The sequence below is a fragment of the Candoia aspera genome, chromosome 9, assembly GCF_035149785.1.
Source record: "Candoia aspera isolate rCanAsp1 chromosome 9, rCanAsp1.hap2, whole genome shotgun sequence".
Lineage (NCBI taxonomy): Eukaryota > Metazoa > Chordata > Lepidosauria > Squamata > Boidae > Candoia > Candoia aspera.
This window is the reverse complement of record NC_086161.1, coordinates 17,768,054-17,794,454: the sequence shown is the minus strand read 5'-3', so window position 1 is coordinate 17,794,454 and position 26,401 is coordinate 17,768,054. Positions and strand designations below refer to the sequence as shown.

The window sequence follows — 26,401 nt, the reverse complement described above, 5'->3', positions numbered from 1 at the left end:
ATTCCTTATGAGGACAACACCATATTATGTCATTCAAATCTCTTCCCCTGGATGATGATTCTAACAGTTTAATTTCCTCCTGCATTTAAATTGTCAACACTTTTCTGTTCCATTTATGAAGGGGTCCACATTTTTTGTAAGTTTACTTTTTAGAATTAAACAACTAAACCAAAATCTTTTTGTTGATATTAGTCCCATATTGCTGAGAGAAGACTAAAGTGAAAACATTGTGGCTTGCCAAAATCTATATCAGGTATTGAATTTTTTTCTTTCTGAAAAACAATATTTTAACCAATAGTTAAACTAAATCAGTGATCTAAATATTTGCAAACTAAATTATTATTGTAACATTTTGTGTGCATTATATAGGAGGAGCTTGTTAATTTTAAATGTTTTTAATTTGTTTTAAACAAATGAAGAACAAAAAGTCCGTGACCTTCAATGGCCAAATTTGATAATTACTTCAGTAGCTGATTTCAGAGACCTACGTGCTCAGAACAAAATTTGTGAACATCATTATGTGAGAAATTGACATGCCCCCCAAAATAAACTGCACAAAATATTCAACTTCCAACAAAGCTCTTACAGGGGAAAAAAAATCCAGCAAATAATTTTCACAGTATTTATGTAACAGCTGCCTAAAATATGTATAATGATTCCATGTTCTTGAGAGGAAATGGCAACTTCCTATTCTGCATCGAATTGTTTCATTTGAAGTTTGTGCTTTTTGGGAATGTAGGCTCTTCCTTTATACAAAAGTGAAAATTCTCTCTCTCTTTCATTGTTCAGTTTTGCAAGCCAGAGACACAATTCTGCTTTGCTTGATATGTCTGTCTATAATACCCTTCCTCTGAATTAGCAAAGGATATATACTTAGACTTAAGGATAAGGGTGCCTTTGAGCACATGCTCAGTGCTGGAACTGGACAATGATGAAGAAGCTTGTTCCTTTTCCTCCCAAGGAAAAGCTGAACTTCCAGTCCTTTCCTGCTTGTGCTGTTTCCCAACTTTTTTGAATTTGCAGAAGAATAGAATGATAAAAGGAGAGTTGCTGTCTTGGAATATCTGAATGGGTGTCCTAGCCAAGACGAAGCAGCTCTCTATTGCCATGGAGGGCAGGACTTAGAAGCAAGGGCAGAAACTGCAGGCAAGCAGGTCTTGTCAACACTTAAGAAGAAAACTTGTGGAACAACCTGACTTGGGAACTGATGGCTTTTTTTCTGCAGAAGGAACAGAGAAAGAAAGGTGATCTGCCAAAGTTACTGCTGCACCTGGCATTTAGCAAGTTGATTACCAAGACCATCTTTAAGACATTGTCCAATCAACAGGTCTTTTGAAAGGTCTTAAGCATTTCATTTTTGCTTTTCAAGGACTAGAGATTTGCTCTGTTTCTTTTTAAAAAACACAAGGTTCCTCAAGAATGTTGTGTTATAAAGCACTGGATGCCAGATACTGGACTGTAACTGTGATTGTTAAATGAAACAGAATGCAACATATGACGGATCATCTTCATGCTTCCCTAAGAAGATTGGAGGTGCATGGAATTAATTCACTTTTTACCTTCTTAACAATCCTGCAGGTAGGTGGAGAAAGTGTGATTCATCTGAGGTTCGTTCAACAGCATCAGAGCTGAATGACGGTAACAAAATAAACAGTTGCTTTTCCTCTAGTTGAATTTGGCATTGCTATCTAGTGTGTCTCCTGGATGATAGCTTTTCATTTTGCAGGAGTTTAATCTCTTTGTAATCCAACTGGCTTTCAGTTTAACTTTCCTTGTTAGTTTGGCAGAACCGTATTTTGATTAACACTATGTGTCTTCCCAGGCAGGTTTTTCTGCTTGAAAATGCCTCAGTAAATAAACCTAACTATTTCTGCCCTTTATTGTACATCGATAGACCAATTTTAAAGCTGTGGCCCTTCAGAAAAAAATGACAGCTTTTGTTAACAGGGAGGAAGAAGAATGTACTTTTTTGCGTGTTGTGTTGAACAACAGATTGAATCTTCAGTTGGTAGAAATACCAATTCCTGAACTGATATTGGGATATCAATTTATTCAGAATTGTTCCTGATACAGTAGAAAATATTGCTGTTAGTGTGCAGCCCAATGTCGTCTTGTGTGAATACCTGCATCCTTTGAACTTCATGCCATTCATTTTGAGACCGACAACCAGATTTCAAGAAAATTGAGTGGTACATTAAGTTAGAATTATGGAGAATCCTGGCTCACTGTTAAGGAACAGCAGCATGCAAGTATATGCTGGCGAAACACTTCTGCTTGCCTTCTCCTACCAGCCAGTGCAAATAAACAGTCCAGGAATTTACCAGGGAAAGGAAGTGTAGTGTAGTGTTATGTTTGAACCATTAAGTCCATATTTGTTGTATTTGAGTTATAAGGCAGGGCAGAATAATAAGAGTTTCACTGGAAGCAAGTTTGGGTATTCTGTTCCCAACAGAGTCCAAATAAGGTGAAGGCAAGCATCAAAAATCTGCTAGCATTCATTTTCTAAAATTAAAAATTGGGGACAGGGAAGAGTATCTGAAAAAAAAGAAGAAGTACTGTACTGAAAGTTCCATCAAACAGGAACAGTCATTTCAAAAAAAAAAGAGCTTACATCAGGGGAATTTCTTTTTTCAAAACCTACAGTAGGGAAATGTATATGCCAAAGAATGAAAGCATGTTGATTTGTATTTTTTAAAATCATTTTATTAACAGTTATACATAAGCTGATGATGCATAGAAAATCTTTGTTATGCAACATTAGGAATGTAAAAGGTACATTCCTCCTAAAAATGATAAATCTGTCCACATTTTGTTTAAGTCATAAAAAGAAACACCTAGCTCGAGTAGCAGTCTACTAACACTGACAGTAAAGCAAGCAGGATAACCCCTAGTCTGAAACCAAGGTTTGTTCCTGTCTTACCATTCTAGTTTGCCTGGGAAGCAAACAAGCAGGGAATCCCAGCTCTGACATGATGCTAAGCATTTTCTTTCAGAGTTTCTGGCTAGTTTAGCCTAGTCTTCCTCAATCTCCATGTCCAAACAAACAGGCTGCTAGCCTCTCTGTGGGCCCAACAGTGACTTAACTTGAGTAAAACAGAATTAAGCCGCAGGTTAAAAACTTCTGTGATTTCTACAAGGCTGTTTAGGGGATGTAACTTTGTGTCCCTTTGCAGTATGTAATTGTTTAATGTTTCAACAGACATTTCCCTTGATAAAGAGCTTCCTTGAAACGTGTGGGGGAGCCGTATCTATTCACACAGCTGACTTTTTAAAATGCCCCCCCCTCGCATGGTTATTATTGATCCCCTCTGTTTGTGTTCCCATGTGAATCTGCCCCAAGCATATGCTCAGTTGATGATGGAAGAGGAAAATACCACCTGCATGGCTTTTTTCACACTGACAAATATTTGTCCCAAACATAAGAACAGGACTAGGAAAAATCTTTGTTAAAAGATGGGGGTTCAGGAGGGGGAAAGTAGAGGAGGACTTAAAATAGATGTCTGTTCATCCAGCTCCTGTTCTCGAAATATCCAGTAAACCTTCAAGTTGCCATTTATTGCAGTGTTATTTATAGTCACTATAGTTGAAAGGGAACATTGCAAGTTTATTATTTCCTGTGCGGTAAACTATTACCACTTTGCTTGTGTTGGCATTAGCCCAGGAAGTAATATACCTAATTATGGATGAATTCAGCATGTTTCCGGGTTAAGTTCTTATAAGCTTGCGTCTTCACAAAAACGAAACAAAAAAAAAGGTCTTTCATAGATGTCCTGAAGCAGGATAGCCAGTGTCATGCCTGAGGTTTTGGAAGACAATTCCCACCATTTCTGGTCACTGACCATGCTGAGTTCAGAAGATTGGCAGGGCACCAGGCTCTTTGGCCCTTGATCTAAAGCACGAATGAGTTATTTTAAATGTCTCTCCCAGGGTTTTTTAGGTATCATTTTTAACAAGGAAGTCTCTGAATATATTCATTGCATGAGTTCAGTTAGCATTATGCCTTCTTTATTTGTTTAGAATTGAGAAGCTGAGAAAGGAGGTGGAGAAACATCACGTACAGAGTTGATGAGAGGAGGGAGATTCCAGGCTCCCTTGTCTTCGAGAAGTCCACTGCATGCCAGTTTTTAATTTCCCTTTTTTCCAAGAGTTCATACATTGCTCACTCACATTTACCCTCCCAATGACATAATCTCACCCCCATCGCTCCTGGCCTTCTGGAGGAGACTGAAGTCCTGGCTCTGCCGCCTCGCTTGGGGCGGAGAGGGGAGTAGCTCCACATGGGGATGGCAGGTATCTTAGTCCACGCCTCCCACGTGTGGACTGTATCGGATTCTTTTGCCACTTGGATTTTATTCATATTCTAATTTTTACTCCTATTTTTATATTTATTTATTAGGAGTAATGATATATTTATATATTGTATTTATATTGTATGTTTGCTATTTGGATCGATTATTTTATCGTAAACCGCCCAGAGTCCCCCAATGGGAGGAGATGGGTGGGGATAAATAAATAAATAAATAATGAGGGAAGCTCAGCATCTTGCAGGTTTAGTTTAACACTTGATCAGGTACATGTCACAGACTCTTTTTATGGCTATTTATTAAGCCTGCGAAATACAGGTAGTCCTCAACTTACAACCATTTGTTTAATGACCATTTGAAGTTATGGCGGCACTGAAAAAAGTGATTTACGACTGGCCCTTGCACTTATGACCATCGCAGCATCCCTGTGATCAAAATTTGGGCACTTGGCAACTGGCATGTATTTACAATGGTTGCAGCATCCCAGAGTCACATGACTGCCATTTGCAGCCTTCCTAGTCAGACTTCCGACAAGCAAAGGCAATGGGGAACTGCGCAATTCGCGTGACGACCACCACAAAAAACATTGTAAAATTGTATGCGGTCATGTGCTGCCTTGCTTAATGACTGCACTGCTTAACGATAAATTTTCCAGTCCCTATTGTGGTTGTAAGTCAAGGACTACCTGTATCTACACTGAGAGATGATTGCTAGCCCAAGAAGTTTCATTGTTATTCTGCACATTGACCTTGATCCATTGTTAACTGGCTTTAGCATGATTTACTTCACTAGTGTGAATTAATGCTTAGGGCAAAATCTGCTGATAGATTTTTTTTTTTTTTTAATGGGAGGAGGAAGCTATTGTAAGTATTCCTTTTTGACATTATATCTACTTAGGACTTATTACCCTGCTTTGCAAAATACACTAAGCCAGGTCTAGCAAATGTCCCAACAGAGACCATATGTTAAACTGGGGTGAAAAGTGAGCACTTTGGGCACCATGTATGTAACCAAGACTTGTTCTTGACTGATCTGATTTGCCTAGAGTTGCCTTTAATTATTGACTTATTTATTTATGGTTTTGTGTCATGACAACTCAGATTAATGGCTGGTCTACAGCTAGGCAGCCATTAGTCCAATAAGAAAATGAGATTGGTAGTAGGAACAGCTATAAAGCACATCCATTCCAGCAGCAGCTTCTGCTGCTCTTACTTTCTTCTACCTTCTTTTACCATGAGTGGGAATGCAAAATGTGACTTCTGAATATCTAGGAACTGGGAGGGAAGGATTATCTTACCCATCTTACTCATGGTGGAGTTTGGCGAGTCTCCCAGAAGGATTCTGTGCCCTGGGGGGTTACCTAAGGATGGTCTTTGAAGATACTAGCTTTAATCTCAATTAGTCACCTTTAGTTTATGTCCTCCCCTCTCCACCTGTTCTTTTTTGTTTTTCAGCCATCTACAATTACAAAGCAGTCCAAGATGTGGAGCTCTCTTTACAGGTTGGAGATACAGTTCACATACTGGAGATGTATGAAGGTAAGCAGTCTCTGAATTGCCAAGAGGGAATGGGAAGGGCTTCTAGGTCCAGCAGCAGACCCTAAATTTTAATGTTTGAAGGTATGGATGTACAAACTGGAAAGAGACAAGTGAAATCCCAGATGATGCAACCACAGTTCTAAAAATTATTGCTGTATCAGTTCCAGAGAGAGCACTCCAAGATCTGAAGCAGGAACTTCAGATACAAGAAACTGTGTAGATCAGCATTTTTTCCAACAGTGGCCAGACAGTTGCTATATAGTCCAGAAGCACAGTGTGAATACAGAAGTACCCTTTTTGCTATACTTCCCAAAACTGGTATTGAGAGTCCTTTGATTCTGGAGACCAATATTTAGCATCAGGGTTAGTATCTATTGCTACCTTTACCTTCCATGAATTTGTCTAAACCTCTGTAAAAAGATCCAAGTTAATGGATGTCATACTGGTTTATGGCAGTAAATTCCATCATTAAATTGTGCCCCTTGTGAAGAAGTCCTTCCTTTTATCTGCTCTGAAGTTCTCGACTGCTCAGTTTCATTGAATGGCCTCCACTCTAGGATTAGGCCCATCCACTTTCTTCAATTTATGTGTCACTTGATATCCTGTAGGAATATGCAGTATTCAGGTTTGGAGCAGGAAAACTGCTTTGGCTTGACATAGGCATATGAAAGAAGCTACCCCTTTTCCAAGTCTCGCAGGAGATCATGGCAGCAGAGATATCGAAAACTTCAACTCTTTGCTGCCCTCTAAAGATAATTCAAGTTCTGCCATTACATACCCAATATTACTTCAGATTCTGAGCAGGTTGGCTGAGTAGACTCTGAACAGTCAACTTTCAACAGACAAGATTGGGAACTACAACTTCAGGAATTCTCCTTAATCTCACAACACATGGACAGACGCAACCATAGTTTCAACTGGGAAACTGAGCATCCTAAACCAAGCCAAATCTAGAAACACCAGAGGATTCCTGGAAGCCTGGCACTCAGACAAAGCAGCCATCAACAGACACATAGAGGTAAACAACATTTACATACCATTCAAAAGAGACAATAGAAAAACCAAAAGACCAGTACACTCCCTTACCAGCAATCAACACCCAGATATGCAAAAATCAACACTAGGATTAACACCAGATGAACAATCAAACAGCACAATACACCCTAATCAAGGAACTATTAACTCAGGCAATCAACCAAGCAGCAAACAACAGCCCAATCAAAGAACTGCCAAGGAGAGAACAACACCCACACCAACAAAAGCAGGGCAAGCCACTGTATATAAACAGAGAGCAAGGCCCTCTCCCTGTTCGCACTGAAGATGTTGCCTAGTCTGGCAATGAAACATCTGCAAGAAAATAAGGCTCAGAGAGCACCAAGGACTCCACAGTTCAACCCTGAGCCACAAATATTCACTTTGAGTGCTCAAGTTTATATGACATTCTGTGGCTTTTGATTGATCAGTAGTAATGGCTCCCTTGTTGTACAGCTAACTCTCTTCTAGAATGGATCAGTGGCTTCATGCATGATTCATCCCATGCTTAACTCCAGTGTGTTTCATATACTTCTTGAAAGTTGCCATTTCATTGTAATGCTCCAGCAGACCAGAGAATACAATTTGAGCTAATCCACCTTGGCTGGAAATAGAATTGAGTCACATGAGCATTGCAAAGGGATGCTGAGTCTCTGTTTTTATGATGCCCTCCATCCTGCCTGTGTTAAGTGAGGAACTGCACATTTTGGAGTCACCAGCAAGTCAAACCAGCTGCTGGTTTAGCACCCTGTCAAGGCCTTTAGTTTATTTTCATTCTGGGTTGACCTTGACACTGGAGAGAGCCAGTTAGAGCTTATGTGTCAAAAGAGATTTTGTTACTGATGCTGTATTTGCAGATGAGTTGAGGCGAGTGGATTCCTTCCTAGTGGTAGATTTAATGTGGAAGAGAACCAAGGTATTAGCTGACCTTGCATATGGGAAAAAGAGACAAAGCAAAAAATATTGATCCCCTTCACCAATGAGCCACTTACACCAGATGGTTGAATCAGAATCAGCACTTCCTATCAGGAAGAACAGTGAGAATATTGTCTCCTAACCACAAAGCAGGGGAACCTGACATTAATCCCTGCCTTGGGAAACCTGCCCGTAAGCAACGCTCTTTCAAAGCACTGTTGAAAAAATGTTTGGTTTTCTCCCAAGACAACGTGCAGCATTGGGAAGTTAAGGAGACTATTTCTGTTTTGTTGAAGGTAAGGGAGGGAGTTACTCTTTTGATGAAGGAAAAAAAGAACACCTTCACTTTCTTAACCAAACCACAACTTTTTTTTTACTTTGTCTCTCTTTCTGATATGCAAGGTCATCCAATCCTCTGGTTCTTTGGCATATTAAATCTATTGTTAGGAAGTCATCCATTCCCCTCAACTCAAAATCTTCAAATGGAGCAGCAGTTACCGAAAGCTTCTCCCTGTTTCTCTTTCCTGCAGAGAGAGAGAGAGACCAACAGCTGAACTGAGATTTCAGCCAGCGTCAAGGATCAAAGCCCCTATACCTGTCACTAGATGGGATCAGAGTCTTTTGAGTAAGGAAATATTTTCACATATGAGCCTAATATGAGTAAAGAAGAATGCTCATGTGTAAGCCTAAGTTTTTGATGGACCTTTTAGAGAGGCTGAGCTGGAGGACCTTCCTCTAAAACCTTTTCCAGTACAGGTAGTCCTTGACTTACAACACAATTGGAACAGGAACTTCCATCACTAAGCAATGTGGCCATTAAGTGAGTCACGCCCGATTCTACAACCTTTTTTGCCATGGTCGATGAGTGAATCACACAGTTCCCCATTGATTATGTCAGGAGCCAGCTGGGAAGCTTGCAAATGGCAATCATGTGACCCCAGAATGCTGCAACCATCATAAATACTGCCAGTTGCCAAGTGCCTGAATTTTGATCATGTGGCTGTGGGGACGCTGCAACAGTTGTGAGTGTGAGGACTGATCATAACTTACTTTTTTCAGCACTGTCATAACTTCAAACGGTCGTTAAATGAATGGTCATAAGTCAAGGACTACCTGTAGGCTGGTAGAGAATCTGTGCATCTATATAGGTGTGCTAGTGCTAAATTGACCATGTATGGGATACTGAACAATATCCTTAAAGTTTCCCCTTTCTTCATCTACTTTTATCCAACTTAAATCTTGTGGCTGGATTGAGTCATACATTCAAATAAATAAGGCCAAAGTTCAGAGACTGATTCAAGAGAAAAAAAAGTTTCCTTTTGTAGCTGGTGGTTGTTTCAGTGCAAAGTCTGAAGACCAGGCAGTTAATGGCTGACTTCTGCATTATTGATAGAGGAAAACAGGTCTCCACTGATTATTTATTTACTGATTATTTCTGAAGATCCCCAAATTTCATAGATCCTTATAACATTGGTATAACTCTGGCCCCCAAACTCTGGTGCTCTGCTCTTATCAATCACATCTGCCTGTCTGTAATTGCTTTCTTAGCAGTTATATATTCTAATAGGATACACATTTGCTAAGAAACTTGATGCAACCAAAATGATAACATCCACAACTTGGTGATGGTTTTGGAAAAAAGAAAGTAAGTCAAAGGAAAGGAAAAACTTAGATGGAAGATTTTCAATTGGTAACTGCCCAACAAAGAGACAGCTAAACAAAACATTGAATGCTGAGTATCTGGAGGCAAACGAGAATCATATCAGGGGAATATTCGGAAAAAGCACATCTGGCCAGCTGGAGACCTAAATAAGAACTCCTGATAGCATCTCCTGGTATCACATGTTTTACGTCTAATATGTTTGGTTGAATTCCTGGGCTTTCTGATTGGGAGTCTTTTGTATATCTGGCCATGAGATGCTTGGAGCCTCTGTGTGTCTGTGTCACAATGACTATTGTGGCCCATGGCAGTATTCATCAAATGAGCTGAAACTGGTACAGTTTGTTCCAGGCTGAAAAGGGCTGGAGCTGGCATCTGGGTTGTTTATTTCTCAATGGCGACTGTTCGCAGCAATGTCAGCATCCATCTGGGAAACACCACTCGCCTTGTTTATAGCTTTGCACGATTGCTTGAATTGAGTTGGAGTTGGGGGATCCGTGTTGAGATCTATCCATCCCCCCACCCCCCGAAACAGCACAGGACCATTCTATGGTTGTTGTTGCAGCTTACCATTTCTTACTCTGGCTTGATTTTTCTAAAAAAGAAAAAAAAAGTGCACTCAAGACATCAGCAGGTTATATTAGGGGGTGCAGCACAAACTCTTTCCCCCCAAAACAGACCTGAACATGTACTCTCTGCCTAGCTAACCATGGGAGCAGCTTTATGTATCTAAAAGGCTCCTTTATTATATTAATTTTCCTTCCCTTCCAACTTCTCCTGATGCTCCTAACTTTTAGTATTGATTGTTCCCAGTAGTACATTTTTCCATAGTAAGTTTTCCCAACTGCTTAAGAACTATGTGTGTTTTTGTTTTGTTTTGTTTTTAAATGTAGTTAAAAAACAAGCCACGTGTTATTTTATCACAAATTGTTTGGGCTTGTTCTTTATTTCAGTAATCCCATAAGACTAGTCATCAGCAAGGTTTTCTGTTTCAGCAGGCCCCTAACTAAGGGGTTCTAGTTTTAGCTATTTTTGACATCTTGGCTAGTTATTTGGATCTTTCAGATTGCAATCATGTTATTCATCTTCTCCAATCTGGTGGCCTCTGGATAGATTGAATGACTGCTGCCATAATCCCCAACCAACATCTGAATGATAAGGGATACAGTCCAAAACTTATGAACCATCTCAGAAAAAGCACATTTCCATATATGACATTTTAAGTAATTGAATTCAGACATGGGTGACTGCAGCTTAAATCTTGTTGAATTTTAGCCTGTAATTTAAGCATCTTGCCTGCAAGACGTTTTGACTGAATGTTGTAGAAGCTGGTTCCAGATAAAAAATGCATGTTTTGTAGAATTATTCTATTAAATTCTGAAAATGAATTTTGATTATACAGGCATTTTTTGTTTTTCATTTTCTTCTTCTTCCTTGACAGACTGGTACAGAGGATACAGTCTTCGAAATAAATCCAAAAAGGTACAACAGATTTTTCCCCCTTGTGTATATACAATATTAATTGCATTGAATCTTGCTCTTCAAAGTTATGATGGCATTTCTGATGCAGAGTCATCTTCCGTCTGTCTTCTATCACACCAAGCAATTCTTAAGCTGTGGTAGCATTTAAAAAAAAAATTCTGGGCATTGTGTATTCTAACAACAGCTTTTAAATAAGTATTGAACATCTCTCTGTACTTAGCCATGCAATAATTCAGTATTAATTAAGCAAAGGGGAAAGAAAGCAAACCACAGTGTTTCTGGCCTTTATGATTTAAAAAGCTGGCTCACCAAGGTCATGAGGGCATTGTTTGGTGGAAGAAGCAAGAAGAGCACCAAGAAGGCATACCAGAGGTTAGTAGATGGGATGAGAACACTCTGTGTAGCTTTTCAGCTACTCTTTACATATGCTACGCAGACCAGTTAATGCTCTGAGCTTCAGTTCATGATGAAGGCTTGCAGCAGATGACGGTGTTTAAAAATCTAATGTTCTGCTCCTTGTAGAAAGCTTTTTCTGTGATTGCATTTGCACTTTGTGCAAGTGGGTATTTCAGTGGCAGATATAATAGCTGTAAGTCTACTAGAGTTCAGTCCATCTGCTGCCAAGTTTAATTGATGCTATAATTCAATGTATTCTGCAAAACACTCTCAATAACCCACCTGGAGAGAAAATTCCCAACTGAGCTTGTTAGTGGTTTCAAAGACTTTACAAGCCCTAGTACGATTTCTACTTGCAGGTTGACTTAGTGATATATGCAACTGTTAATACAGTACTGTTCATTATAGCTGAAAAATATTATAAGCCAACATGGACAGTACCCTGCTGTGAAGGTAACCTATGATATGAACTGACTACTTGGACAAATTCTTTCTTGAAAGCCTTGATTATGCCTCTTATTGGGAGCGCAGTGTTCCATTTATTGCTTCTGGAAAGGTTCTGGTGGCTGCCACCAGGAGTCCTTGGGCTGCATGCCATTGGTGTCATGAGTAAGGATGGCGAGCAGGGGGCTCCCACCCAGACTGTCAAGCGCATGCGTAGCACTGAGGAATTAGGTAGCCATTCAAAGAGACACAGATCGGGACCGCCTTAACCTTTGGGGTTTATATGGCTGGGTTTTTCCCACGCTTCCTCAGTTTGTTAGGATTCTTGTTAAGTACTAGTAATAAATATTAGAGACCAAGTCATTGTCTCAGTGTGTTTCCTGGTAGTTAGGACAATTGGCATGCTGTGGGTTGCACCCCCAATTGAAGTAAGTAACTGTAACCAATTTAAGAATTTAAGAAAAGTAATGATGCAAAATAAGCAAATGCATTCATATTTGCTTAGCTACTGTTGTGGAGAGTTCAGTTTTGCATGATTTTTTCTATCTTCTTAAGGTATGGAATGAAAAGTTCTACCAATGAGGTATTCTATTTGGTATCCCCTTACCCACAGTTGAGTCTTAACAAGGGTTCAGGGTATATATTTGACATTTTAAAAATGATTGCAGTAGTATATCTTTATATGATATGTATCTTTATATGTACCATCACACATTCCCTTTAGGGATTAGCAACATTACACAAAACACAGAAAGGGAGTAAGGCTTAGTAAGACAAAGTAATTAAAGGCATGAAATAAGAAAAATATAGCTAAGACTAGTTTTTATCAACATTATTTACTATACTTCTCCATATCTTACTCTCCTTGCATGCCATCCTTGCTTCCTCTGTATATCTATATTGCTTGCCATTTTTTCCCTTTTCACCTGAAGGATCTCATCAGCTTCAGCCAACCCTGACTTTTTCAGTGTTCTTGGTCTTTCCCTTCCTTTTGACCCATTCTCCTAACTTTGGTGGGGTATGTGCCACGTGCTGTCAAAATTCCAAAAATACCCCCTGGCCCCAAAGGCTGCCTGCCTATTTTAATGGTGATGCAACAGTTTTCAGCATTGATCCTACTGAATTATGAGGTGGACTCCAAGGACATGGGGAAAAAAGGGGACTCTGGGCCACAGGTTGCCAACCCTCTGGTAGGATTTTAATTCTTCCTTGATCAGTTCATTGGAGTTCTGGGGTCAATTACCCTTTCACTCAAATTTTGACAAGTTTCTTTCTGACAGATCCATAGAGCGGGCCTGCCTGCCTGCCTTCCATGTGTAATTACTTGAACAGTGATTGGTGTTTTCTGGATTCGGTACAATATTTAGGGCACAATTTTTAATTGCTATTTTAATTCATGTTGGGATGTGTAATAGGGAGAAATGGTTTTCTGTTTTCCAAATTAATTTTCTAAGAACCATCCCCAGATCCTGAGCAGACTGGAAAGGTGCCTTTAGATTTCCCTGGCAAGAAAGCCAAGATCTAACTGCAGCAGCTACTTTACATTCTTGGATACCTTCCATTGTATCACAGTGGGCTAATCAATGCTTTAAACTGCTTTGGAGCAGTTTCCATATTGATGCTCTGTGTGAAATGTATCAAAGTGTTGCTGGGTCTCTTGATCTGTGGAAATCATTGGCCACAGCAAAAATAAAAATTGCAAGTAGATGGGGGATTTCATTCTCGATGTTCTCAGATCTTTAATTCACAGCTCATTTATCTTCTGGGAAGACTTTCTTTCTGAGGGAGCTATGCGTGAAAGGCCATCAGTCTTTGAGCTATTAATGGGCAGTAAACAATTCTTCCACCCACAGAAATGATACTTAGCTAGGATATCAGAATGTAGGATCACTGGAAGCAATGAAAGCCTTCTTTAAAGCAGGGCCTGGCAATCTTTTTCTGATGGTGGCCAAAAAAGAGGCTCAGAGGCATTAGGGAGGGATGGGTCTGAAATGTCTGATTTTTGTGGGGTTGCAGATTTTTCAGGACTGACGTTATTAAAAAGAGCATGTGAGTTATGTAAGGGCTTAATCTGCTTTGTATGTCACTTCTGCCCCAAAACTTGAAATGTCCTGTTTTGCCTCTGGACATTGGTGGCTTTCTTTTGAGAAGGACTGTAACTTCAATTCGTATCTCTTGATTTATCCAGAACAAAGTATATACTAGTGCTGTTTTGGTGCAAATGCAGAGGTTGCTTGCTTGGTGATGACACTGGCTTTGGAGCTTAAAAATAGAATAAAAAATCAGTCGATATTTGGACGTCAGATTGAAGCATGAAGAAGCATTTTTTTTAAAAAAAAATCAGTTCAGTAGATGTTTGTTGATTTGGATAGTTTATGTGATCAACAAGGAAGGGGGCTGTCTCTGTGATTATACTGTCACAGAAAGCCAATGAAAAATTGGAGGCAGAGTTAATTAAAGGAAGGAATGGAGAAGCTGCATAAGCTGAGTTTTGCTGCTTGTGAAAGTAACTGCCTCCTCTAGGACAGTTTTAGGTTAAGGTTAAGGCCAGCGGTGGGAACTGGAATTCTCTAATGCTTTTAGGGGAAAAGATTTCCCCTCTTCCTCTTTTTCAAATTACCATATTTATTAGCATGATCATTACTAATGACATTAAAGAGATTTTTCTTTCCTGGATTAAAATTGCAAGCCCAGCTTCCTCATGCATAAAAGGTTATGGCTTCTAAAAGCTACCAGTGGTAATCAATTAAGATTGTAATGAAAGGAGTACTTAGTGGAAATACTCCCCCTTCTCTTTCAATTAAACTTTATTAAAATTTTAAGATGAAATACTTACCCTTCTCTGCCAGAATACAAATGAATAGAAAACTCACCATCCCAGAATGTTATTTGTTACAGTTTTGGGTAGCTCAGTGATGCTACATGCTAGCTTTCCTATTAAATACTTTCAAGATGATTAGGACATCAGTAGAGGGCAAATTCAATATCTCTTGTACCTCTCATGCTTTGGATTCCTAAATGTAGGTGAGATAGCATCCTGTAGGTATTCCAAGAGGCAGTTCTAGTGTTAGGGGCAGCAAGAGAAAAAAAAGCAAAGCTTGGAAGGAGCATGTAAACAAGGAAGTAGACCACTTTGCCTCTGATAATTCAGAGAACTTCACATAACCAGTGCTATAGTAGACAAGGACTTATCGGTCACTCTTCTTACTTGCTGCAGTAGAGGAAGAAATGGATCATCAAGATCATCCTAAAATCAATCATCTGCCACTTATTATAGGAAATAGTAGTGATTTTGCTATGTGTGATGAAGTGTGAGGGTGACTTTGGAGGACAGAGGGAAGAGATGCCTAGGGAACCATCAGATAAAAGGAAAGGGAGTCCAAGAGAGGGTGACTGTCTAAAGAAGAAAGTTAGGAAAGACCCACCCTGAGTCAGTTGGTAAATAGGGAAGGCAGGAGATTTGTACTTTCAGACTTGCAAGATTCTGTTAACGTAGCCTTACAATAAAATAGATTTAGTTCATCTCGTCGTGTTTCCTGTCTGGTTTACCTGACACTATCCATTATGGTCAATGGAGCTGCCCGGGCTAGAGTCCCTGCAGTGCCAGAAGCTTGAACCTCAGCCTCCTGATGATTTCATAACTCTCCACCCATTTGATAAAGTAATGGATTGTTTTGTCTTTTGTTTAGGGTATCTTCCCATCAACCTACATCCATCTCAAGGAGGCAACGGTGCAAGATGGCGGGTCAGTAGCGAAGATCTTTTTTTTTTTTTTGCCACTAGTCCTAGAATTCTGTTTTTTGAATTGCAGAGGTGTTATAGGTTGCACTCTGTGAATCAAGTGTAAAGGTTCTGCAAACAGATGTCTTTGTTATTTGTTACAGTATTCTCAAGTTTTATTTTGAGATGACCTACAGTACATATACAGAACAGTTGAGAACTCATGAGAATACCTAGGGAGGTGGACAGGTGAGGCTGAAGAAGACCTTCTTTTTGCAGCCCCAGGCCACACCCAGAATGAGTCAAGTTAAACTTTGGGGCCTTTTTTTTTAAAGCAATAATTGAAGAATATTAATAAGATATACAAATGCAATATGTATATATGTAAATATGGTAAGTCATAAATAATAGCTTTTTGGGCAGACCTTAAATGACCAACAATAATTTCAATCACTTTTCCATAGACAACATGAGACAGTAATTCCCAGTGAACTTCCCTTGGTCCAGGAACTCACCTCCACTTTGCGGGAATGGGTAGTGATCTGGCATAGGCTGTATGTGGTAAGTACTAATTCTCTTCTTTTTATCGTGCCACTGCTAGTGGAGAGGAGATATTCATTTTGGAATATTTAGAGAAGAACATACAGGACGTGTTTCAAAGAGGATATAAAAATGTACAGGCTGATTGGGTGAATTTACTGTTACTCCATGATGCATGCATTGGAAATATCAGTAGTGCTATTGAGTACAGTTATTTCTAAATGTAATTTAATTTGGTTTTACACATTTAAATACTGAGTGGATGGAAAACTTAAAAAACAGTGGGACTAAAGTGAGTGGGGAGAAAAGATTTTTCGCATCTTCTGTAGTCAGGAGCTCTCTCCCAAAGCAAATAACAGGTTCAGGTGGGTAAACTTAATTGACACTTGTAATCATAGGAACAATTCCGGAAACCAGGAGGAAACCCATTGGTGGTGGTTATACTTTGATTCTCATCTACCTATTCGTTTTTATTAGATTTATATCCTACCTTTCCTTCAGAAACTCAAGCCGGCATGCATAGTGCTGTGTCCTTTTTTTTTTTTTATAACAACCCTACAAAATAAATTGGGTCGAGAGAATGATGGCTGAAAGTCACCAAGTATACTTCCAAGGTTGAGGAGATGCCAGGCAGATGTAAGAAAACAGTGGCTGCAGCTGCTTACTGCTGCTGCTGCTTCATGCTTCTCCTTCTTTTCCTAAAAGAGGAGCTTCTGAAAAAATGGCAGCCTTCATGTCTAAAGGGGTATAATCTTGTAAAGGCTACACCATCCATTGTAGGTGACCTCCTTGGGCAACCTTGATTAGGTGAGAGCAGTACGAAGGGCACATTCTGGCCAAGCCAATGCATTCTTTGGGAGGAATTTCACTCTTTTGAAGGACCCCTGACTATTGCCAAAGTGAGCCTGGGAGATTTTATGCCTTTGTAAGAAATGGACACTTTGTTTTGTGTTGCTGCTAATTAGCCTCAGCTACACAGTATATCCTGCGAGGCACTCGTTAGAGGAAAGAATGGCCCTGAAATCGAATTCTGCTTTGCAAGTCTTTGTTTTCCTGCTGAAGATTTCACTGTCTTTTAAATATGAGTGAAACACAGAATCAGATTCAACAAGAGGCCAACAACTGCAGAGCCAAGGAACTGCATCCTTCACATCATAGTATTTGATTAGTATAATATTGTACTACTAGTACAATACTATACTAATCAAATACATAATACATAGTATTGGTTAGTATATGTAGTGGTTAAGGTACCAGGCTAGAAACTGAGAGACTTGGAGTTCTGGTCCTGCCTTAGGCACAAAGCTGGCTGGGTGACCTTGGGCCAGTCACTCCCTCTCAGCCCTAGGAAGGAGGCAATGGCAAACCACTTCTGAAAAACCTTGCCAGGAAAACTGCAGGGATTAGTCCAGGTAGTCTCCAAGAATCAGACACGACTGAATGGACTAAAGAAAAAAAAACTGATTAGTGTAGCAAGGTCAGAGGTTGAAGGAGCAGGACCAATGTATACAGTGCTACACTTCTTCCCTCTGGGGGTCCTTGTGCATTTGGAGAAAATGTCTCTTGATAGGTTTAGGATCATGGCTGCTGTACCCAGCTTAATTACTCATTTACTTACTTTATTTGTATGCTGCCCATTCCCAAGGCTCTGGGTGGTTAACAGTCAGAATCACCACCGCTTGAGGTGGGTATCCTATGATCCATGAAATGCATGGCTAAAAGACTCATTAGAAGTATTAGCTTGACATACATCTTTTCAAAGTAGTATCCAGCTGGTCGGTCATCCTGGCAGTTGCATCAATAGGGCATCTCTTTCTGGAACTGTTGGTGTTTGTCAGCCCCACTAGGTCGGCCAGAGCAGGAAAAACTCCACAGGAAGGCTGAAACTACCTCTATTGAGATTGGCCATAGTAACAAAATCTCACAAGTCTGATTGTGCTGTACCTCCTCCTTATATTCCAATGAATCTTTCTAAGCCAGTTCCAAATGCTATCTTGTTCTGAAATTTAAAAAACATTTCAGCCCCTTTTGCCTAGGTTCCTGTATATTTCCATCAAGGTCATCTTCCTTACTCTCTTCAGTGGTTCTGTAGACGCTACTTGGAGGTTCTTTCTTTGGAGAAGGGAGCTACACGTATGCTGGAACAAAAAGTCCGATGGTGTTACGATGGGCAGAACAGCCCAGCAACACAATCCCGGCCCTCCAGATCTTGCTTAACTATACTTCCCAGAATCTATCTCTGTTGGCCATGCCAGCTAGGGCTGCAGGAAATTGGGTTTCAGCAATGTCTGGAGGATTGAATTTATGCATCCATGGTAGTCTGCTGAATCCTAGTGTTAGCCTTTGATCTCTCTATCCAACTGAAAGTCCAGTAAATTTGGCAAGCAAGACTTTTACAGAGCCTTGATTAATGCATTCATTGAACTGAGAAGAATGTGGTTACAAGAATTTCAGCAACTGAATTATTACTCACAGAGAACTAATTTACGCCTAAAATATTATTGGGTGTAGACTTACTCAGTGTCTTCTTAATGTCTTTCCTGTGAAGTGGAGTGGAGGCAGACCTCTTTACAGTAATGGATAACTTTACAGCTGGCATTTTACCAAACCATCTCCTGAACCTTTATCAGCCTGTGAACTATATGCATTTGATAAATAAATATATAAATAAACTAATTTAGACCCGGGTTCAAATCTCTACTCTGCTATGAGAGCCAGCAGTTGTCTTGGGATTAACTGCTATGATCCTGCCTAAATTAATTACAAGATTATTGTGAAAATAAAATGGGAAGGCAGGGAAATATAACCAAATATGACCTATTCAGAGAGCCAATCTGGTGTAGTGGTTAAGGCATCAGGCTAGAAACCAGGAGACTGTGAATTCTAGTTCTGCCTTGGGCACAGAGCCGGCTGGGTGATCTTGGCCAGTCACTTTCTCTGAGCCCTCAGAAAGAGGCAATGACAAACCACTTCTGAAAAGCCTTGCCAAGACAACTGCAGGGACTGGTGCAGGCAGTCTCTGAGAATTGGACACGATTGAACGGGTTAAAAAAATAAATACAACCTATTCAGTGATAGAGGTGATTCATTTGGATTCAGTCCAACCCTTTGGGAAATGAATAAGTGGAAGGCTATGAGTTTCCTATTAGTACATAATGATTTCGTTGTGTTTTTGTGTTTCATTTTCTGTTTTTCATTTCTTATCTGCTCTAGGAGAACAAAAGCTCCCTCTTTCGCCACGTGCAGCAAATGACATATAGTCTGATTGAATGGCGATCCCAGATCCTGTCCTGCACCCTCCCCAAGGATGAGTTGGCCGAACTCAAGAAGAAAGTCACAGCCAAAATCGATTATGGAAACAGGTAACATTGGCTGTCCTTCTCAGACCTCACACACATCCTCAAATTGGAGAACTAGAGGTGCCGGCTTGAAAAGAAAATGCTCTTGGTCTGTCGGTCTGTCTAACTATCATTGGATTGGCCTGTTGGTCCCAGAGCCTCCTTGGTCTCATGAGCCCAACTCTAAAATTTGAGTTCATGCAAGAGGTGCTTATTAAAAAAAAACAAAAAACCTGGTAGGCTTTGGGTTGAAGCATTTAATTAGGATATATTGAGCAATTGACTTACTTCAGTATATTTTGTTGATTTGCTCAACTTCATTTGGTTTTCTTAATTGTTCTTGCTATTGTTTGTTTATTTTATTTTATGTTCATACTGTCAGCTCCCATTATCCATCTCATAGATGCTGAGAGTCAAATAAAGGTCCTTTGGCTGCAAAGTATGTGCTCTACCACCAGCTATGGTCTCTCTCTGCTCTTGACAGCTGTGGATGCCAGCAGTCTGCTGGATATCTAAAGCAGCATGTTTTCAGTCCTGGTTCATTGTAGAGGTTTTTCATCCCCTCCTCCCCCATCAGCATATGTTTGCATGCAGGATCCTCAACTATCTAAAGCCACAGAAACAATTTGAAATAAAGATTTGCATCAAGTTAGGAGTCCCTATTTTGTGTGCACACCACTTTATTTTATCTTAAGTTCCGTTTTGTTTTGGGTCCTCCTTTTCTTTGCTCTCCTGCCCTTTTCTAAAGATATTATTTATAACTGATATGCCGAGCCTGATTTCACACTAGATTATGGCACAAGTGGCATGTTGAGCGAATAAGCACAGCTTTGTCCATATGCCAAGGCTAGTGCTTGAGAAACAGGTGCTGGAGATTTTAATTCTCAAGAGCTCTGTAGGATGGGGATACCTCCCAGACACCTATTTTCTCTTGTGCAAAGCAAATATCTTGTAGCCTGGCACTTTTCATATATGTTGCAGTTTTACAATTCGTAGCTAGAATAAGAAGAGCTGAATTTGCAGCCACAGCTCAATTCCCCTAGTCTGCACACCTGCCCCCTTCATTCATATACAGGTAGTCCTTGCTTAAAGACCATTCATTTAGTGAAGGTTCAGACTTACGACAGCACTGAAAAAAACAACCTGCAACAGATCCTCATGCTTATGACCATTGCAGTGTCCCCTGCAGTCATGTGATTGTGATTCGGGCACTTGGCAAGCAGTTCGCATTTACGACCATCACAACATCCTGCGGTCACATGACCACTATTTTCAACCTTCCCAGCCAGCTTCCAGCAAGCAAAAACAATGGGGAACTGTGTGGTTCACTTAACCATGTGCTTCACTTAACAGACATATGATTCACTTAATGACCGCCGCAAAATTGTCGTAAAATTAGAGTTGCTTAGTGACTGCATCGCTTAGCAACCAAAATTCTGGTCCCAGCTGTGGTGGTTAAGCAAGGACTGTCTGTATATATATTGCTTTGTCTCTTTGATGAACTCCAGTACTGGAGTGAGTTTCCTGGAGAGACTAGTATTATGGACAGAAATTATGGGGGAGAAGATAAAGATTGTGGGAGCATTTAGCACCACCCTACTTGTTTTACTGTTTTTTAAAGCAATGGTGGCACATCTGCCTGGACTTAGAAGCTAAGCAGAATCAGGCATGATTATACTCAGATGGGAGATTACCAAGAAATTTCAAACCTCCAGATTGGCCTGGGAAGTTGCAGAACTTCCCAGAAAAAGGCAATGGCAAACTACTTCCATGTTGTTGCCAACAGATCTGCAAGATTGTCAGGCTTCTTTTGGCTGATACCAGACCAGAAGCCCTCCAGGCAGGGATTCCATTATAAGTAGCTCTTTTGGTAAGTAGGTTTATTGTAAGAACTAGGAAGGCTTTTCAAGAATAAATCCAGCAACTACGAAGTATCAAGTGTAAGTCCTATTTAAAATAGAAGCGAACTACACATTTGGCACCTCTTCCTCTACTTGAATGGTGCAATGGGGTAAGAACTTGATGCTTTTGGATGGGAGGAGCAGTGGCCAATATGGGCCTTGTTATAGCAATGGATCATTCTGGTCTTAGGCTGTTTGCTTCTCACCTTGACAGATCTAGCCCTCTCACAGGTTGTGTCTAGGGAGGTCCAACGTTTGGATCACAAGAAGACCAGGATGCTTTGAAGTGAGCATGAGCACTATCCAAATAAGCTTTGCCCACCATCCAGATAGTGCACATTTTAGTGCCCATGCACATGCCAACCAGGTAGTTCTGGATGTTTAGTTTATATTGTGTTTTGGTATGGCTTTAACCTTATGGTCACTGCCTAGAGTCACTGCAAGTGAGACGGACAGTTATATAAATTGTTTAGATAAATAATTAAAAAAAACAAACCCCTTATTTGTAGCCAGAATGTTGCCCCGTGAGCAGCATTTGCAGAACATTTCAGTTCTTGTTTGAAGCCCTCTTAAAAGATTACTGAGCTGCATAGGGGAAGGATTCGAAAACTCATGGATACGACTGACCCTTAAAGGGGGATCTCTGGAGTTGGCATCTTCCCTGATTCCTGTTCCAGGTTTTGTTGCAGACTAACCAAGTATTGAGAGCCAGTTTGGTGTAGCAGTTAAGGCATCAGGCTAGAAACCGGGAGACCGTGAGTTCTAGTTGTGACATGGGCACAAAGCCAGCTGGGTGACCTTGAGCCAGCCACTTTCTTTCAGCCCTAGGAAGGAGGCAATGGCAAACCACTTCCGAAAAACCTTGTCAAGAAAACTGCAGGGACTAGTCCAGGCAAACTCTGAGAATTGGACACGATTAAACAATTTTTTTTTAAAAAGTATATGTACACTTCCCTTAGCTATGCAAAATTCATTTACATTTTCCTTGAATTTGTGCAGTGTTGCTTTCCATTATATGAAATTTTTAGTTAGCTTGCAGTGATATGCAGCTAGAAGTAGATTTTTAAAAACACTTGCAGGGAATAGATATGATCTGCTCTAGGATTCAGGTTCTTATTTAAATTTAATGTAGTTTAATTGAAAGACTATCTTTAAATTGCAGAGGGGAGATGTTATCTGTCCTAGGTATGGGCTTTTAGGCCCCTTTCCTTGCTGTTGACTACTTTCCTTGTTTTCCTGGATTATTGCAAGGATTTTGGGACTGGACCTGGTGGTGCGAGATGATAATGGGAACATACTGGATCCAGATGCTACTAGCATGATTTCACTCTTTAAAGCACACGAGACAGCATCCAAAAGAATCGATGACAGGATCCAGGAAGAAAAGGTATGGCTTTTAGCATATTCGTTTCCTTATCAGGACACTGGCCATAAATAACTTTATGCAATAATGGAGCTCAAAGGGATTCATGTGGGCATAAAATGATATAAATGTATAGTGAGGCTATGAATCAACAGATAGAACTTGTACTTCCTTCCCAACATTTCAAGATCAGTACAATCAATAATTGCTGTGCTTTTTTAGAGATGGTGAGTTGCCCTCTGCTTGGCTAGGATTAACCTGAAAATTATGCAAGTACTTTCTTCTTAAGGGGAATAAAACTGAAATCATTTTCTGAGCCTATCTGAACATCTCACTAGAGGCAGTCCTTTGAAGGAGTTCCTTAGGGGAAGAAACAGAGAAAGAGATCCATTGCTTTATGTGAAGAGTTTAAAGGCTGAGGTTCTTGTGTAATGGGGAACCTCATGGTAAACATGCATTCACCAATGGTAAAGAAAGGATTAACTTGCTCAGATTTCCCCTGTTGTATAACCATCTTCCTGAGTCCTGTTGAACACTGATTGCCTGAGTTAGTTCAGCCTTTTACATGTTCCTTAGACTGGTTTTGAAGCCCAGCAGATTTAATTCATCAAACAGCAAAAGGAAATTTCTGACATTTGCTTCATGAGCATGTTGCAAGCATGCTCATGTTTAATGCTTGTTAATAAAATAACCATGCTGTTTAAGCACGGCTAATAACCATGGAAGAAAGTCTAATAAGACTGCCATATGATGAGAAAAAAAAAACTTCATTGTTTTGTTTGATTAACCTCTTGATTTAAATTTCCAGGTAGGTAGACAATATTCTGAAAGGGGGAAGACGTGTGTGTACATTATGAGTGATATATTGTGGCATCTGGCATCATCTTAGAACTGAGAAAAGATGATACTTACTAGCTCCAGCTTTTATAATTACATGCATTGACTACTGTATGTATGAGTGTGTATTCAGATAATTGGATACTTCTTTTAGTTGATCAAAAAATTCATTTAATTACAGCCCTAAATCTGCATACATACTGCCATGGTGTCCGAGCATACTATACTTTCAGTTTAGGGGGAACTATTCCAGCTAAAACAGACCTACTTAGATATTGACTGGGAAAATAAGACAGTTTAATTTCCAGGATAATTCAGTTCTTCCTACGTTTTAGGAAGGGGGGCTATGGGGGCCTGGATGGGGAACCACAGGCTTCAGCTGAACCCTGGTAAGACGGAGTGGCTGTGGGTTGATGGCTCCTCGGTTTCTGGGAAATTGTCATCTTTAGTTCTGGATGGGGTGGCACTGCCCCAGACAGAACCAGTGCATAATCTGGGGGTTCTCCTGGACTTCTGCTCGCAAAGCAGGTGGCAGTCATGGCCAGGAGGGCCTTTGCTCACCTTCAGATTGTGCACCAGTTACGCCCCTTCCTGGAGTGAGAGGCCCTCCGAACAGTCACTCATGCCCTCGTCATCTCTCATATTGACTACTGCAATGCGCTCTACATGGGGCTACCCTTGAAGAGTATCCGGAAGCTTCAGCTGGTCCAGAATGCAGCCGCACGGGTTATTTTTGGTGCCCCTAGATCAGCACATATAACACCTTTACTGTGTGAGCTGCACTGGGTGCTAGTTTGCTTCCAGGTCCAATTCAAGGTGTTGGTTATGACCTTTAAAGCCCTACATGGCATGGGGCCAGGTTACCTGAGGGACTGTCTCATCCCCATAACATTGATCCGCCCCACCCGGTCAGGCAGGGAGGGCATGTTGCGGACCCCATTGATAAGAGAATTCCATCTGGCGGGGTCCAGGAAACGGGCTTTCTCTGCAGTTGCCCCCGCCCTTTGAAACATCTTGCCCTCAGAATTGAGGCAGGCGCCTTCCCTTCCAACCTTTAGGAGGGCGCTGAAACCCTGGTTCTGCCATCTTGCATGGGGCAGGCCAGTGGGCAACCATCCATGGGGTTGGCTCGCACCTTAGAGCCTCTCCCACCTGATCAGAATTTTTAACCTCTTGGATTTTATACTTATTTATTGGATTTTATATTTGCAATTGTTTTTGTAGATGTTAATTGTTATTATTATAGTCTTGATTTTATTGATTTTATTGTAAACCGCCCAGAGTCCCCCTTTTGGGGGAGATGGGCGGTAACAAAATTTGAATAATAAATAAATATTAACCTTTCCTTTAATCTCTTATTCCCAACAAGTCTCTTCAACAGAATGTAGACCTACGGGCACAGTCTATCTTTAATACCACCCACACCTATAGCCTCTACATCAATTTCAAGAATTTTGTCTGCAATATTGGTGAGGATGCAGAGCTGCTTATGAGCCTTTATGATCCTGACCAATCCAAGTTTATTAGGTATGTTGCTAGTAGAATACTTTTTCTAAAACATTGCTTACCACCAGCAGTACGTTCGTTGTAATCACTGAGATTTTTCAGGCTTAATTTTAACACTTAATAGTATCTCATGAAGGCCTGTTATGAAGATGAAAAGCTGATTTTTAGTTTGAGGCAAACCACTGTCTTTTTTCCTTCAGAACCCTGGAACCTATGGCTTATCCATTGCACTTGGATAAAATGGGAAAATGCATTTTGTTGCAAACAGCAAATGAGGGTTTTAGATCTCTTCCATCAATTTCCCCTATGCTGATATTTTTACTAAGCAAAAAAAAAAATCTTCATTTAGGGGAATTCTTCATGCCCTTGTTTTCTTTTTATTTCTTCTGGACACTGGCTCACAGTATGTTGCAATCTAGAACCAGAAGGACTTCCTTGTTTTATTTCTGTAAATGCCAAAGCACCTGAAGATCTGTTTCCCTTGGACATAAAACTTGAACATAAAATTGCTTTTGCATTGTTTTAATGCTGGGCAAAGTGATTTGCATGTCCTGAACAGCATAACCATTGCCTATTATTTTTATTATTATTATTAATTTTTTTAGTGAAAACTACCTGGTTCGTTGGGGAAGTAATGGAATGCCAAAGGAAATTGAAAAGCTTAACAACCTTCAAGCTGTCTTTACGGTAAATTCTCTTCTCTTTGTCTTCTGGCTTCTACCTACTGGCAGTTACGTTCATTCTTATAACTGTGTTTCTTTGATACCTTTGTTGTGATAGGGTCATTGGGCAATGAGCCATGCTGTGAACAGGAAGGGTCAACAGTTTTAAAATAGATTATGTCTAGCAAGCACAATGGTTTGGAATGATGTCTTGGATCTATCTCTACAACAAAGCCAACTAGCTTTTCAAAAAGGTCACTTTGACACCTTACCTATACCTTGCTGAGTTGCTGAGATTTCAGTCACACCTTGGGTAAGAGGTTTTTTTTAACCAGTCAGCCACCCAGCCTTTGATCTCTGCTTTTAGGGTGTTCACTACAGTGTACGTCAGTGTTCTCCAACATGGTCAGTATCAACCCTCAAGAGTCAATGGGACTATCCATTGTTGCTTTTGCTGCTGTTATTATTATTTGTAGTACTATTACTTAAAGTAGTATTTATTAAATTATTTTCATATAATAAATGTTTGAGGGTTGCTGAACAATCTGAAAATTCATGAAGGGGTTGATGAGCTGAAGAGTTGGGGACCCCTGGCATATGTGCTTGGCTTTGGGGTCTGTTTTGTCCCCTAGTATTTCAGTTTTTGGAGAGCAAATCTGCCTAAAACCTTGAAGATCTGCTCTCGGTCATAGCAGATAATGCCTGAGGTAAGGTAAAATTTATTTATTGGAAAATTTAATCACTAAATTTAAAGGCTAATATG

The 26,401-nt window shown here is 40.2% G+C and overlaps 1 protein-coding gene across 1 annotated transcript in view; it reads left to right on the top strand.

Annotated features, from left to right (window-relative positions):
- DOCK5 (dedicator of cytokinesis 5) overlaps positions 1 to 26,401 on the top strand; it is a 117,597-nt gene that overhangs the window by 21,537 nt on the left and 69,659 nt on the right. The window contains exons 2-9 of the mRNA XM_063311107.1: positions 5,759 to 5,842; positions 10,891 to 10,931; positions 15,461 to 15,516; positions 15,956 to 16,052; positions 19,245 to 19,393; positions 22,522 to 22,657; positions 24,840 to 24,997; positions 25,582 to 25,663. Of these exons, the coding sequence (XP_063167177.1) occupies positions 5,759 to 5,842; positions 10,891 to 10,931; positions 15,461 to 15,516; positions 15,956 to 16,052; positions 19,245 to 19,393; positions 22,522 to 22,657; positions 24,840 to 24,997; positions 25,582 to 25,663 (803 nt within the window). The remainder of the gene's footprint in view (positions 1 to 5,758; positions 5,843 to 10,890; positions 10,932 to 15,460; positions 15,517 to 15,955; positions 16,053 to 19,244; positions 19,394 to 22,521; positions 22,658 to 24,839; positions 24,998 to 25,581; positions 25,664 to 26,401) is intronic.